We start from the raw sequence: 15972 nt of genomic DNA, 5'->3' as shown, positions 1-15972 counted from the left end.
CCGTCCTCATTAACATTCCAGGTCCCCCTTCCCTGTCAGCGATAAACAAGCCCTGCATCAATGGCCTCCTTCCTTCCAGACTTACAAATGAGTGGCTCAGTTCCACGTTTTGCTGCCGATCCAGGTGCCCAGGCGGACAATGTGGGGCTAAGAAGCACGTGGGAGAAACTAAAAATAGAACAGCAGTTTTGGATGCATACCAGAGCAGCTACTTCATCTCAACTTGCTTTGCACACTAAGCCTAATGGGATCCATCAGGCATGAGTTCTCTCTCCCTCTCCCTCCCTCCCTCCGTCCCTCTCCTCCGTCTCCCCAGCTGCCATCAGAGCCTTCCTGGTGAAGGGAGCAAAGAGAGGTCAGGCAAGGGACAAGAAATGTGTGTCCTTAAGGTTTTAGTTTGCAAGACCTGGGAGATCTGGGGGCTGCAGTTATTCCTTCCATACGCACGTGTCTAGAAAACAGCAGGCAGGCTCAGAACACGGGCACATTTGCCCAGGTACACTTCGCTCCAAGACTTCCATTGTTTAGCAAAGGCTCAAATATCACTTCCTTAAACACGGGGGAGAGGAAGGGGGGGAGTTGTGCCCTAGACCCATACACATACACTCCTTAAAAGTTAAATAGAGAACACACTACACTGTGTGTTCCTCTTACAGCCTGTGTGGCTGGAGACTAAGAATTTGGGAGCAAGTGCAAAATCACAGATGGAGGGGCCGTGGACACGTGGTGAGCTGGCAGCAGGTGGCTGCCCAGGGTCTGTGGAAGCCTCCCACCAAGGGACATGTGTTTCTATCTGAAAGCTTTTTCCAATAGAAAATGGAACAGGAAAGTATGAAGTTAGGAACATGCTATCCTGCCCGGGCACAAGGCCACCCTGAATGCCTGCTGCATTGACTGAGCGAGGCTCCTTTGTGCTGCGGATGGGCCTCCTGCCGCTCCCCCACCCAATGGAGAGGTCGCATGACCCTACATTTCTCATTTCTTCACCTGAAGGCAGTGCAGATGTTCCCAACAGCTCTGTACTATTCCAACAAGATGAATAGAACAGATTTCAAAGTAAAAACCTTTTTCAATGTTTTTGTTTTGGAGATTGGCCAGATAAAACTAAAAGGAATGGGCCTGACTGGTAGTGGGTTTTGTCTGTAAGCTTCAGGAAGGTGTCAAGGTCTTTTAAATTGTGCCTTGGTTTCGTATAATACCAGTATAAAATAAATATGCCAAGCTACCTCAAGAAAAGTCACACACCATGTAATCGGAGCAATAATTAATTCCCCAAAGCATTCCCCACAGAACAAGTTGCAACACGATCGTTGAGTCCTCCAGCCACCAGAGGACAGAGGTGCATCTTCCCTCAGGCCTCCTCTGTTCTTGAGGCGCAGTTTACCTCCGGGAGGCACTGGGTCTGCTGTTGAACAAATCTGCCGTCAAACACCAGAAAGCTTTCTACGTTCACCAAGTAAATGTCTGCAGCCTGGAAACCAGGATATCTAGGTTCTCTTGACTTAGACAAGCCACGGTTTCTGAGGGCCCCAATTTTCTCACACAGCAAACAAAATGGCAGAGGTGCAGGTTTTCTGAAGTCTGAAAATTTTATGACAGAAATAAATGATATGAGAATTAAACTGATTTTGGTGCTTTCTTTCCTTTTTTTTTCTTTTCTCAAAAGTTCATTCTTTATCTCTTTTATTGAGTTCTTCATCTCCAGAATGTCTATTTGGTTCGTTCTTCGAGTTTCAATCTCTTGAGTAAGTACTCGTTTTGTCCACTGGTTTTTATTTCTGAGTTCATCAAACTGCCTCTGTCTTTCTTGTATTGTAACTCGGAGTTTTGTTTTTTTTTTCTTTTTCCAGAACTGCCATCTTGAATTCTGTCATTCAAATCACACATTTCCATGTCTTTAAAAGTTTATTTTCTGGAGATTTTTTATTTTCTTCCTGAGCTGCCTCATTACCTTGGCTGTTTATGGTGTTTGGTGGATTCCTCCTCTGTCCACCTATGTGTGAGTGACAAGTGTTTGTAGTTCCTACGCTGCTCTGGCCTTTCAGAGCTCTGTGACTTCGGCGTCTTCTTTCTTCCTGCCTGGGTTTTTGTTTATTTGGCCAGTGGGTTCATAGAGAGCCAGTTATCTTGAGATATAGTGCATAATTCTTCAGGATGAGCAGCATTTCTATTTTGTGAAAATTTCCCACACTCTAACCTTTCTTGTCTTTTCAGTTGCCCTTAGGAGGTGGGTCTCACTGATTCTTCTTGGTTCATTAAGAAGAAACAGAAAGATCCTGTGTTTTGAGAGACTCTTTCTGGATCATTTCCCAATGATCATAGGACTTTGTAATCCATTGGCAAAGGTGATGGTGACAATGGGGTGTTTGGCAAAGTGGATGAGGTGGTTGATGGAATAGCTTAGGTTAAGAAGAATGCTTGGCAAGGCATCATGAAACAATGTCTGAAATGTTCAAAACAGAGATTCGTTTAATAGGAAAAAAGAAAATGTTTAGCAACTATAGTAATTTTTTCTGAGCACTGAGCTGAGAAATAGCTAGTCTGATTTTGTAGCCGTGAACCGAGATGTCTTTGAACAATACAGAAGTTTAATTAAACAGGCAGACATTTTGAAACCAGTCACTGAAATTAAAAATTATGTTTTAAATTTTGTTAGTCACTAAATATTAGATAAGAACCTAACCTTGCATTCTGCACACCTCATCCCTAAAGTCAGTGTAGGTCTGAATAAAGCTGCGGCTAAGGGATTATTTTTACAGAGTCAGCCATAACCCTCCAAATGTCTACAGATGAATGCAAAAGGACCAGGATAATGTCTAAACAAATCAAGTGTTAATCTTAGTGCCAGTGCTCGAAAATCGTTGTTAAAATTCCTTTGATGTTTGTGGTCATCAGACTGCATAGAAACTTCAGGGGTCAAACTTTCATCACTTGGCCAGGTGTTGTGTGTGTGTGCGCGCGCGCACACGCACGCGCATGCTCTTTGTTTTTTTTCTTTTTTTGCTACCAGTGCAACCAGCTGCGACAGTTTAATGACTATTTGCGGAACACCAGGGACCTTCCCTCATCATTCACCTGGGGTAGGAATAGTGGCTGAACACTCAGGACTGGTCTCTGAAGGGAGGAAGGACTAATAACATCACATTATTAAACCTTGGCTAACTAGAAACATTTCAGAGTACTAATTGCTGATGCCATTCTACTAGTATTTATAACCATATATAATCCTTAAGGATGCTACCCGGCCTGGGCAAAAAAGATAACAAAGAGAAAGAAGACTTGAAGATTATGGTTGGGGTGTTTTACATATTTGGAGTTAATCAAACAAGTAAGTCACCTGGCCGGTATGGCTCAGTTGGTTGAGCATCGTCACATGCACCAAAAAGCAGTTGGTTGGATTCTAGAGGCAAACTATCGATGTTTCTCTCACATTGATGTTTTTCTCTCTCTCCTTCTCCCTAAAATCAATAAAAAACACATTTAAAACAAAATGAAACAAAAACACCCCAAACCAAGTAAGTCAGTTCTACCAGGTCTCAAATGCTTTGAAGCTAAAGGTATTTGTCATTGAGTCTTACAAATGAGTATTTAAGGTATACTAGCTTTTCTTGTCCTTTAAAAAAAAACCCACAAAGACTTTCATCTTACTCAGTAGACATCAAGGTTATAATGTAAATAAAACTAGTGTGTTTTTGCATTTCATTAGCTAAGTTCCTTATTTATAGTTGATAAGTATTGTTTTTGCTATGGTGACACATAAGGTTGAACTATCTCATAGTTTAAGAGGTTAGGCAGACAGATAAGGGGAGAAATAGCTGAAAAGTCTTCATATTGGATTATTCATCTTGGGCCATTATTAAAGTAATTCCACCTTGTTCTATATAGAACATATATCGTATTTTCCGGCGTATAAGGCGACTTTTTAACCCAGGAAAATCTTCTATACGCCCAGTCGTCTTATATGCCGGAAAATACGGTATTTTGTTTATTCTTTTTTTGTAGACAAAAGGAACAATATATATATATTTTTCCCTAAAATTATGAATGTGAGGGTATTGTTGAAGAAAAATAAGAAAATGTCTCTGTTAAGAACATGTAATTTCATCCTCTGGGAGATATAATTATGAAAATGAAAACTTAGTTATTCCTGAACATAGTATTTAGAATTTAGGTCCTAGACTTTAAACCTTTTAGAGTCATTAGAGATACTTTTTTGTCCATGTCATTTTATAAAGGATTCCCCGCAGTTTCAGAAAAGTGAAAGGACTTGCTTAAGGTCACACAGCTAGTTCGTGATAGCACCGAGATTGGAACACGTCTCCCAAACCCCAAATCTAGCCTGCACTGTACACCCCCTGTCACTTCATATAACACACAAATATTTTTACATATATAGTAAGACCCTAAGAACTATGATTCTATTTAGAATCATGGTCATCTGTAGTATAAAGTTGTTTTGTTTAAAAGTTCTACGGCAAGAATAAAGTTTTCATGATTATGTTAAAGGCATTGTTTATCTGGCTTGAATCTTTTAATATAAAGTAGTCTGTTACATCTGTCTAATATTATATCTAAGAAGCTTTATTGATGTTCCTGGAAGCAGCTGCCCATATTATTATAAGTTAATATATATATCTTCTGTGAGATAAGGGAAACACAATGTTACAAAAGAGTAAACGTTTTATTATTTGTACATGAATCCTTTTGGTCCGAGGCCACACAAGCATCTGGCTAACACATAAAAGTAGCCATAAGCAATGGGAGGGTGTTGGTGGTCATTTACATGTGGTCACTTATATGATCTCCTTGCTAAGCAGTGTCAGACTGTTCGGAGGAACAGGCAGTGGGGATAAGAAGCAGGGAATGCAGAGCAGCCACGCCTCCATCCCAAAGACAGGGTCTGTGGAGGTCTCAGGAGGAAGAATAGGCTGCAGAACAGGTTTTCTGGGGTAGGAGGGCCCCTGGGGAGGGACTGAAAACAAACAGCTGTGAATGCTGCCAGCCAGCCTCAGCTAGAAGAGTGCCTGCCAGAACAGCATCCAGATGTGGCCTGGCCCCAGTGAGCTGGGGCTGGGGTGTCACAAGGGTACCACCTGAAGCGTGGGCAGAGGCCCCCGGGGGGGAGCCACGTACTCTTCCTCTCTGAGCAGCCGCAGCAGGATGTTTTTTTTATTCTTGGGCCAGCTGTAGACGTGAGTGTTCTGTAGCCAGGTGGGCACATGCTCCTATGGAGAGAGAATGACAGGAGCAAAGGCCATTAGAGAAAAACCTGGATTCCAGATCCCCGGCTCGGTTCCCAAACATCTACGGCTTTCCCTTCTGGGGCATTTCCCACCAAACCATCCTGGGAGCTGCAGTGTTTTGCTTTTGGAAGGGGTTAGCATGTGACATGCTCTTGGCTTCGGGTGCAAGCTGTATATCTCATTATGGAAACCACATGTGCACAGCATTTTCTGTCAGTCTCCAGGCTACCTGCCCTTTGCATTTCAATGTGCTTTTCACCACCCTCACATAAAAGGGGTAGGACCGAGGTCATGCAGAGTGATGCGAATTCCCCTGTGATTTTGGAAGAAGTATGCCAAGACTTAATCTAATTCATTATCCTTTCACTCCAGCCACAGGTCTGGCCTGCAGTCCAAGGATCCCAGCAGACCTCCATTAGCAGGCAAAGGCAGAAACTGTGAGCCGGGGATTGTGGGGTGCAGTTTCAGACTACCCTCATGGAATGGCCATTCTGCTGGGGAAAGACAGATATTGAATAAGTAAAAACATCTAGTGCAGGAGTCCTCAAACTACGGCCCGCGGGCCACATGCGGGTGTTTTTGCCGTTTTGTTTTTTTACTTCAACATAAGATATGTGCAGTGTGCATAGGAATTTGTTCATAGTTTTTTTTAAACTATAGTCCGGCCCTCCAACGGTTTGAGGGACAGTGAACTGGCCCCCTGTTTAAAAAGTTTGAGGACCCCTGATCTAGTGTGTTCGCTGGGGAACATGCTGTAGAGAAAAATAAAACAGAGAAAGGGGGTAGGCAGTGCTGGGGCCAGGAAGAATGGTTTGCAGTTTTAAACCGGGGGTTTAGAAAAGAGCGGAGGGAGCAAGCTTTATAGGGACCCGAGTCCAGGCGGATAGAGGAGGGCGCCTGGCTGGTTCAAGGAGCAACTCAGTGTGGCCGGAGAAGAGCGAGTGAGAGTAGGTGAGGGGCCGTGTCTCAGAGAGCCTTGCAGGTTTGTTTTTTCTCTGAGGAGATGGCGGGCCTTTGGGGACTGCAGGATGAGCTTAGAAGCAGCACCTGCGTGTGTCAGGCATCATGCTGGGTATTGATGACACCCAAATGAAAAAGACACAGGTACTGCCTTGAAGAGTTAATAGTCGTATGAAGGAGTCAAAGTATAAAGAAAAAGAAACTGTTTTCTAGGCAATGGCATACCCAGGGGCCAGGTGGTGGGAGCAATCTGCCCTGAGCACAGGCAACAAAGGGATTGTTTGAAGAAGTTTTAAAAACATTAATAAAACCAACTGAAAGTTGGTCAGCTTTTTCTATCACCCTGCTCCAGTAATTCTAAACAATTACTCCCCGTGCCTTTACCCCAACCACACACCACTGAATCAAGGTCAGCGCAGGGGAGAGAGATCAGGAGAGGCTAGAGACACTGGGTACATGAGGATAAGACTAGACAGACAAGTCAGGGAAGGGCACTGCCAGTAGAGGGAACAGAAAGTGCAAAGGCACAGAAAATGAAAGCATATGTGCGTGTGAGGGCATGCTGAAAGAGTCCAGTTTGACCAAAGCATAGAATCATCTGCACATGGTGACAGGGAAGGCTGAGCATGTGGGCACAGGCGTGTCGAAGGGGCCTCGCATGTCGTGCTAAGGAAGGTGGAGATGATCTTGTAGTCTGTAGGAAACCACTATGAATTTCTGAGCTGGAGAGAGATCAGATCTACATTCTGGATGTCCCTCTTTGATGGCAGAGCAGAGGATGGCTAATACAGGGCCAAAGTGGAGAGACAGGGAGACCAGTAAGGAGATCTTGCAGTGCGAGCAGGGAGAGCCTGGGTAAGGGGTGGAAAGGCAGGCTACTGTGCAGGTTGTGAACTGTGCAACCTTGGGTTCCCAGTCACACAAACTGGACCCTCCCTCATCCGGAAGTCTCCATGCAGCCCTGGCATGTAGGACTCCTCCAGGGTGCAGCTGGGCCTGAGCTCAGGGTGCAGCAGTCTCACTTTCAAGACTTTACTACCTCACTGCCTTCCCTTTGCCAAGGCATGGCCTCAGGTGTGTTTCTGCCTCCATCCCCCACACCTGCTGGCAAGCCCTTCTGGTGCAGAAACCCTCCTATGAACCACAGCAAAGCTCACTTTGATAACTGTGCAGATTTAATTCCTGTATTCTACAGCTTTGAGAGCTGAACTACGTGCCCCAAAATACTTCCGTGGAACAGCCAGCAAGAAAGTACACATCTTGACTTTTATGTACAAGAGATAAGAAGTATCAGATGAACAGTCTCTTTTTGGCTCATGAGTTAAAACACAAACTACCTCTTTGTGTGTGATAGCTGTTCGAACAATTAGGACAGAGATGGTCTATCAGATAACACTATTCATGCTGCTGAACTGAGTGGGGCAACTTGCTGATCTTTCTAACACTGTTATCTCTAAGGAGTGATAGAGTTGACTAGGTTTTCCACTTAAAATCCCAGATAGCAAACAAAGCAAAGCTTGAATTCTGAGGGGTTTTTTGTTGTTGTTTGTTGTTTACCTTCTTAGCATTTGGGAAGAGCACAGGGATGAATCTGAAATTCATACTTCCTTGTTTTATGAACTCGATCTGCATCTGGAACAGAACAAATTCAAGTTTTAATTTCAGGAACAAGGACGAGGAGTTAATGTATGGTACCCACAGTCATGCGAGCCCACACAGGGCCTTTTTTCTGATTTCCTTGAGTGCCTCACCCTTATAATTTGAAGCTCTCCCAATACACATCTATGCCATCTACTCATTCACCAATCACTTACTGAAGGCCTATTCAACGTCACGCTCTGTGCTGGACTTTGCGTTTTAAGGATTAGGATTAAGATTAGGGTCTGCTGAGCTGGGTGGCGTCAGCTCACAAAAGCCAGATGTGTGCCTCTTCCCAGCTCTGTGGTCAGTGACTTCACATTGGTAGCCTGAAATTGGCCATCGTGAGAGCAGTTACACCACAGAAATGGGAAGATGCTATGAATCAGGGTTTTGGGGGGAGGGGGATAAGGGTGAACCAGTTTACCAGAATACCACTGATACAAACAAACCCTATCCGCACAAAGCCAGCAGTTTTGTGAGCAGTCAGAAAGGTAAATTACCAACCACAGTGCAGTGTGAAAAAACCGCTGTGGAAGCCCCAGATGGGGCCCATCCATTCTACATCAGTTACAAGGACAGTTACAAGGGAGGTGTCATTTGGATGCTGGAAGAAGAATGTGGTCAGGCAGGGGGAGAGGGGAAGGACGTTCTCAGCACAGAAAAGGGCCTGAGCAAATGCCCGGATGTGGCAGTCGTCAGCAGGTCGGGACCAGCAGGTAATGCCCTGCAGCTAGAGCACAGGATGGGCTTGGAGGCAGAGGAAGGCAGGCTGGGGGCCAGTTGTGAAGAGGTCTGACTTCCAAGCCTTAGGCTTCCCACACCAGTTCCAATTTGCTCTGACACTGCAGTGGCCCCAGGAGCTTTAGCTGCCAGAGCTCCATCAAAACCGGAATTTTCCATCTGAGAGGAGTCAGAGTCTTCCAAATCCTGTGACCAGCACCAGGTACGCAGGCTTCTGATGACAAGAAGAGGAATTATGCATCCCAGCTATTTCATCTTCCAATTGATTTTTATTACGGAGGAGTCTTCGTCGTGCACGGAATAAAAACAGAACCAGGAAGGACGTGCCAGTGGTGATGACTTGTTACCGAGTTCACCAAAGAAAGCCCTCCTAAACTCACACCCGTCCACACTCACGCTTATTTGCGTACACGCCCAATCACACAACACACAGATCATCCACAAGGTGTTCTCTCAGAACCTCCTCCCCTTGAGAGTCAGACGACACCAAAAGCATGTTTTAAAGCGACCGAAGCGCTGTGCCACTCAAAGCACCAGCCACAGCAGTGCAGACACGTGAGAGGAAGGGCACAGTTTACTAGGTAAAGGTTAACACTGGAGGCAGTTTCTGACTTCCAGGACACGGCACTGTCAACTTGTTCACTAGGCTGCTCCGCCTGTGGAGGGCCACCGGCAGGAGTGTGTGTTTTTCGCCCACATTTCCAGATACTGGCTTTGTGTGCAGTCCTGGCTCTATGACTCAGCCCCTCCTGGGCACCTCTTCACACCCTCTGTCCGGAAGTTTGCTGCTGCCTGGAGGGGACCAGGAAGGCTGCCAGGCGGGCAGAAGGCGCGTCTGCCTCCGGCCTCTTCAGCCCCTTCCTTGATGAGGGAGGGCCCAGGACATGGTTGCCCCAAGACACTGAGTGTGAGATAATGTGGCTCATAGCTGGGCACAGTCAGACCAGCTCCGGGCCGCGCCGTGTGCCTGCCCGGCACTGTCACACTCCAGCAGAGCTCCACGGGTTTCCTCGGGACCTGGAGGGACCTGGAGCCCTTCCCACACACCAGCTGTCCGCTCGGGACTGCCGCTTCCTAGACATGCAGACGGGACGCTGAGTGCTTTGAGGCCACGCAGACAAGCAGCAGCAGACAGCCAAGGGGTGGCAGCTCCCAGGCCAGCTGTGACCTTTCAGGCAGAAACGATACTTCTCTGGGCCCTGCCCGTGGGCTGTCGGACCCGGAGAGAGTGGAACAGGAGGGAGACATGTCCCCTGCCTCCTTGGCCTTCCTCTGCGACCGCACCACCTTGCCTTGGCGTTTACTTTGGGTTGGTTCTGAGCTCAAATAAGTGGCTGGCACTTGGCAGAAGAGGAGACAGAGACCCTGAAGACCCAGGTGGGGAACACCCGCCTCCCCTGCCTTTTTCCTGTGCTCCTGATCCGCAGGACAGACCTGATTTAAGTCAGCGTCCCCCGAGGTAAAGCTGCAAGGCCCCGGCCGGCCGGCCTGCCTCCTGCCTTGTGCTGCTCACCCATTCCATCGGACCACCTCTGTTTCCCGCCCATCCTCCTGGCCTCGTCAGTGCCCGTTCCAGGTGCCTGCCCCCTGGGGAACGTTAGGGCTGAGATGGGGCTTACAAGTTCTAGTCCAGTGATCTTCAAGCCTTTTTAAACCTCAGAATCTTTGGTCAACAAACAAGCCTGACTGAGAAAGGCAGACAAGCTGTGCCTGAGGTGGGGTGAGAGGCCCAGAACACCTACACCCCCAGCACAGATAAGCACCCAGTAGGGACTATGGGAGCGTCTGACATCCTGGTCAAGCATGTCTAGTCTGGCATCCTGGTCAAGCGTAACTGTCTGCACAGTATCTCTAACTGCCGAAAGCAGGAAGACTGCTGGCCCATAAAACAGCCAGTTCTAAGGCTGGGTGTTATTTTCCGCCAGAACGTTCCATCAGATGCTGAGTAAGTCTAACTCCCTATAAATGTCTCCCCCAGCTTTGGTTTGACCAGGCCCCATAGTTCATGAGCTGTGAAGCACAGAGACACGGAGCACAAAGAGGTTTAAGCAGTGGGCCTCACAACCTACATGTGAGGGAAGCTGATTTGGAACCAACCGCACCAGTCCTTTTTGCCGGGCTGCTCTGCCTCTGTGAAAAGGCGGGGACAGGATATGACACCACACAGGAGCCCCGCCCCTCGCGCCCCACCTGTCGACCCTCCTAGGCCTTCAGTCTTGGTAAACAAGCAAACCAGCAGGGCCCTATTTCCAGACTCTTAGGTCACGGATTCCTCTGCCCTTGTTCCTGACAAGAGCACTGAGTCTCAGAGGTGTGTGAACTGCCCAAGGCCTCCAAGGTAGCACCCCCACTCTCCTGCCCGGGGTTCTTCACCGGCATCACGTGCCTTCGCTTGGTCTCTAGTGAGGGACAGGCCTTCCCGGAAGAAAGAGCCCGTCTCCAGCACCGGCGAGGGGCTGCGGGCCGTCACCACTCACCATGCGGTGGATGTACTTAGTATGTAAGCCGTGCTCATCCTCGTCCAGCTGCGACTCAGCGCCTTCCACATCCTGTTTGTATTTGGGGCTGATTGCTACGATTATCATCACTGTCTTCTGTTAATGAGAGGGAGAAAGCATGTTTATGAAAGTGTGAAGTGCGGTCCATTTGGTGAAGGCAGGCTGGAACCCGGCCAGCAGGGCTGTGTGCTGGTCTGACACCGTGGGGGGTGGAGGGCTGGGCTCATTCTCCGTGAAAGCACTGGCCCCGCTCAGGCAGACTGACTGCTGTCTCCCTGCTCCCCTCTGCCTCCCTCCCTCCCCCCCCACACCCACCCCCGCCCCCAGCTCCCTTCACACACCCAGAGCAAGTGGCTCTGCGTGGAGCTCTGCTAAATGGATGCGGCTTTGCCCACCATTTCCACAGCCATCACTAATCCGTGGCTAATGAAAGCCCGAACCACTAAGTGATCTGCATCTTGGTGGAAAGACTGCAGCCCCAACGATGAAACCCCCTCCCTCCCAACCCCCTCCCTCCCTCAGCCGATCGAAGCTGCCAGTGACTGCGCCCTGACTGCTGGTGGCAGGGCCCGTGGGCAGGAGGACCAGACCTTCCGCACAAAGCAGACGCCAGGCTGCACACAAAAGGAAAAGTCCCAAACCCCAGCCTGCTGAGACCCTCCCCACCCGCTCTCTCCCCCCCCCCCCCCCCAAAGCAGCAGCTAAAGCGCCCACAGGGACACGCTGGCAGCAATCAATTTCTATCTTGTTGAAGCACAAAGTGCCGGGAAAGCTCTTCAGCCCAGTCCTACACAGCACTTAGGGTGGTCTTGGATTAAATTGAATTCTGCCGCTCCCTCCCCACTCCCGCCTTCATTTCCTCCTTCCCTATTCTGGTCAGAAAATTGTTTGTTCTGATTGTTATCAACCACCTGTGTCTGGTGGGACTGTTATTTCCTGCCTGTGCCTGTCCAGGAGGGCGACCCCATCCTTCCTCTCCAGGTCTCTGCACGGCTGCCAACAAGGGAGGCTTTGTTGGGGCTTTCTCGGCTTTGGACTTGGTGGGTGTGCCAGAGCTTCTTTCATAAAATAACTTCACAAGCTAATTGTCTTTCTCACCAGAAAATAAACTCAGGATTTTGAAATGTACTTACGTCTCTAAGGTAGCGTTCCATCCACTTAATGATATCAATGCCTCGGATTCTATCCTCAAAGATGTCAATCTGCAGGGAAAGATGTGGGAAGCAGCTCTTAATGAGAAGCTTTATCTGGATGCACAGCAAGAGAAAACACGAGACTATATGCATTTAAAATGGAAAAAGTTACTGATGCTTTTTGCAGGGAGGAACATGTGAGTCTAAAGAAAATACAATTTAAAAATAATGGTCCCTATTTCAACATTTGTAGGCATTGAACTATTTAATACCCATAATTAGGATATATAGGCATGCATCAAAATGTGTCTTTGCCTACACAATAATTATGTTTTAAAAACCTGCTAGACAAGGGCAACAAGTTGGATGTAAGCCAATAATATACAAACCAACTATATATATAGATAGATATAGATATATAGAGATATATAATTTGAAAGGCAAACATGATTCTGGAACATTTTAATGGCTACATGGTGTGCAAGAACTGAGATATAACTGTGGTGCTTTACTTGCATTAGCCAGGTCATCATTACTGTATTATGTCCAGTTTCAATCCATATGTTTAAAATGATTGCATGAAACTTGGGATCAAATCCAAGGAATAGTCACAAAAACAATTACTAAGATGGTGGGGAATGGTTTATGATGAAAATCAAGAAGTAGACCTCTTGGGCCTTGAAAAGACATATAAAGTCTCTGAGGGCGTACTGGAAGGGGAGAAAAGTCAGTTGTCTTCTGTTTTACCGAAGCCCGAAGGTAAGGCCGTTCTTGGGCTCAGACCTGTCCTGCAGCCAGAGGGTAGTGAGTGTGTACAAGGTGCTCTTGATCAGAAGGAGGATTATGTGCTGGAATGGGTGACTCAGGGACAGTGTCCTGAGGAGGTGTTAGCTGATTCGGCCACACCACTTGCTCCCAGATCAGTTGTCTTAAATGTCATTCCGCTATTTAGGTCTGATGGGGTCAGCAAGCTGTCCGTGGCCTCTACAATCTAGTCTCACCTCTCTCCTCCCCGCATGCCCTGCCTACTTTACTCCCCATTGCTGCCCCGGCACTGCACCAAAAAGCACAGTGCCAGCCCCCTGCTCTCTGAGTCCTCCCCACACACCCACTTCCTCCTCCTCGCCTCACCAAATTCTACCCCATTGTGACACAACACGTTATTGTAGCATTCTTTCATTTACTAAATGTCTCATTTAGTCTGCCTGATCTCTTCAACCTGGTCCCAAGCTTCCTAGAACGAGATAATGCTTCATGTTCACCAAACTGGCAGATACATATGGCACATAACGCGAGCTCAGAATATGTTTCTCTACTAACGGCACATTAAAAATGACCATTTGCTGCTTTAAAATGCCTGATGTCCATTGACTTACATCAAGTAATCTTGAGAAAGCTTTTGTAACTCTCTGTTACTGTGTCAGTAATCCATTTCTGTTCTACAAGACAGAAACCCCATAATGTTGGGAATAGACGGACAACTTGGCTCTACGCTTGGTTCTATGATTGGCTTCTGCACTTCCCACTTGCATGAGTTTGGGAACATTACTGAAATTCTCTAAGTTTTATTACCTTCATTTGTAATAGGTGGTTAATAAATGTACTTCCTAGGGTGGTTGTGAGGATTAAAATGAGTTAACATGGAAAAGGCATATCATAGTGCCAGGTGTGATATAAATACTCTAAAAATGATGATGGTGATGATGATGATGATCCCAGCACCTAAATTATTCCCTGCTGTGAGCTGGACATTCCAGGAGGCACAATGTACTGGCTATCTTCCATTTGTCTCTCCAGATCTCTGCCAAAGTCCACAGCTCTGTCAGGCCAACTTCTCCACATGGCCGCTGTTATGGGCCAAATTGTCCCCTCTCACCCGCCCCCACCCCGAATCATGTTGAAGTCTTAACCCCCAGTGCCTCGGAGTGTGAATATATTTGGAGACAGGGGTTTTAACAAGGTAATTAAGGTAAATGAGGTCACATGGGTGGTCTTTGGTCCAATATGACTGGCATCCTTACCGGAGGAGACTAGGACACAGAGGAAAGACAGAAGGAGATGGCCACTACCAGCCAAGGAAGAAGCCTCAGCATGAAATCAATCCTGCTGACACCCTGAGCTTGAACTTCCAGCCTCCAGAACTGTGAGGAAGTACATTTCTGTTGTCTCAGCCTCCCAGTCTGTGGTACTTTCCCTAAAGCAGCCCCGGCAAACCAATACAGCCACCCTTTCTCAGGTTGCTGTAACCACTGCTCCTCGCCTCTTTAGACCTAGGGGTGGTAGCAACTCCCTGCTTTTGCTTGTCCCAGGATATTCCCCAAACTTACATAGAGCTTTGAAAACAGTCCCTTTAAAAAACTCTCCTTAAATTACCCATGAAGTCTTCTCACCACTGAGGAGGTCTTAACGTATCACCTAGTAGTGAGCCGCCAGGACTAGGCTCTGTGGTTCTACCACAGAGCTTCGCAGAGATGAGGTCAAGGAGAGATTTAAATTCTGCCTCAGCAGCCCCTGGTTATTTAGGTCACAGAAACCTGTCCTCTTCTCCCAGGGCAATCAGTATGCTTATTTGGAAATGACCGAAAGTAAGAAAGATCTTTTCTGACATGTTGGCCTTCTGTCCTGTAATTGGACTTTATGTCACGGTTGCCACAGCACTTGCTTATTCCAGAAATTAGAAATGGAAATGTTGGTCTCTAATACAGTCATGGAGTTGGAGTGTATAAATTGTATGCTTTTTTAAACTTCCAAACACTTCTGTTTTTAAAAAAATCATAGGATAAAGAAGAAATTCAAGTAAAAACTCTTGTTAAATGATGTCAGATCATCTTGCAAATGGACATTTTTATTTACTAAGACTTCCCTCTTTATCCATCAACCTTCCTATCCTTAGACATTTCCCTTCATTGTTGGCCACTCTCTAGAATTCACTGTCACTGAATACCCAGAGCAGGCCTCGGGGCGGGGAAAAGAAGCGGCCTCGGTGTTTGAGGAAAGCCAGTCTTCCACGTAGGCTCCTGTGATGTTTTATTTACTGTCAAGAAAAGCTTACATGGCTTGAAGCGGTGGCAAGGCGCTACAGGGGGACTCGAGGAGCGTGTGCTTCCTGAGATTTCTCGGGCCAGGATCACAGTGGACCGCAGAGCTGGGTTGTCTCCCTCCCTGAGCACTAGACCAGCCGAGAACTTGGCCCTGCGGTAGAAGCATCGCTGCTGCACGGGGTGTGGAATGGCCGCTGTGCACGGTGGGGGACCCAGGCTGCAGGCTTCTGCCTCAAAGCCCCAGCGCAACCAAGGACCTTGTAAAATAAGCGGGTGAAGCCTGCAGCCTCCTGCACAGGAAGCACAACCCGAGCGGGTGAAAAAGGGCAAAGGTACAAAGTGCAGCAAGAGGCTGGCGTTTCCTTCAGGCCAGGGGTCAGCTGCGTCTGGGCTCGGCATTAACCCCCTTGGGGCTGCTCAGAGGTTCTCGCGGGGAAAACATGCTGGAGACTTTAAAATCCAGAAAATAATTACCTAAATTCATAAGCATCTAGTTCATAGTCACGCAAATCAAATAATTTAGTTTAAAACATCGGCAGCTATTTATCATTTGTCTCCTTTTGTGTTTTTTCTTTTCCTGTACTCACTTTAATTGTTCAGTCTTCTCTTTGGATACGATACTTACTGCAGTTTGAAAGCCATTTACCAGCAGAAAGTTCACGAATTTCACCACCTCCATGGCTGAGTCCACAGAATAAGTGATAAACACTTTCCC

At 47.2% G+C, this 15972-nt stretch overlaps 1 protein-coding gene and 1 long non-coding RNA gene across 4 annotated transcripts in view; one reads left to right on the top strand and one right to left on the bottom strand.

Annotated features, from left to right (window-relative positions):
* Positions 1–15972, top strand: part of LOC307104700 — a 94730-nt gene that overhangs the window by 58137 nt on the left and 20621 nt on the right. The gene's annotated exons all lie outside the window — the stretch shown is intronic.
* TRAF3IP2 (TRAF3 interacting protein 2) overlaps positions 4450–15972 on the bottom strand; it is a 28012-nt gene continuing 16489 nt past the window's right edge. The window contains exons 4-8 of one of the 2 annotated variants that reach the window (XM_079779725.1): positions 15883–15971; positions 12217–12285; positions 11063–11179; positions 7761–7835; positions 4450–5225 (exon numbers count right to left, since the gene is read on the bottom strand). In XM_079779725.1, coding sequence (XP_079635851.1) covers positions 5079–5225; positions 7761–7835; positions 11063–11179; positions 12217–12285; positions 15883–15971 — 497 coding nt within the window. In that variant the 3' untranslated portion in view covers positions 4450–5078. The remainder of the gene's footprint in view (positions 5226–7760; positions 7836–11062; positions 11180–12216; positions 12286–15882; position 15972) is intronic. The other variant, XM_079779724.1, reaches the window with a different exon arrangement.

This window comes from Cnephaeus nilssonii (genome assembly GCF_951640355.1).
Source record: "Cnephaeus nilssonii genome assembly, chromosome: 9".
NCBI classification, from domain to species: Eukaryota; Metazoa; Chordata; class Mammalia; order Chiroptera; family Vespertilionidae; genus Cnephaeus; species Cnephaeus nilssonii.
The sequence above is the reverse complement of the archived record's forward strand: the minus strand, read 5'-3'. Positions and strand labels throughout refer to the sequence as shown.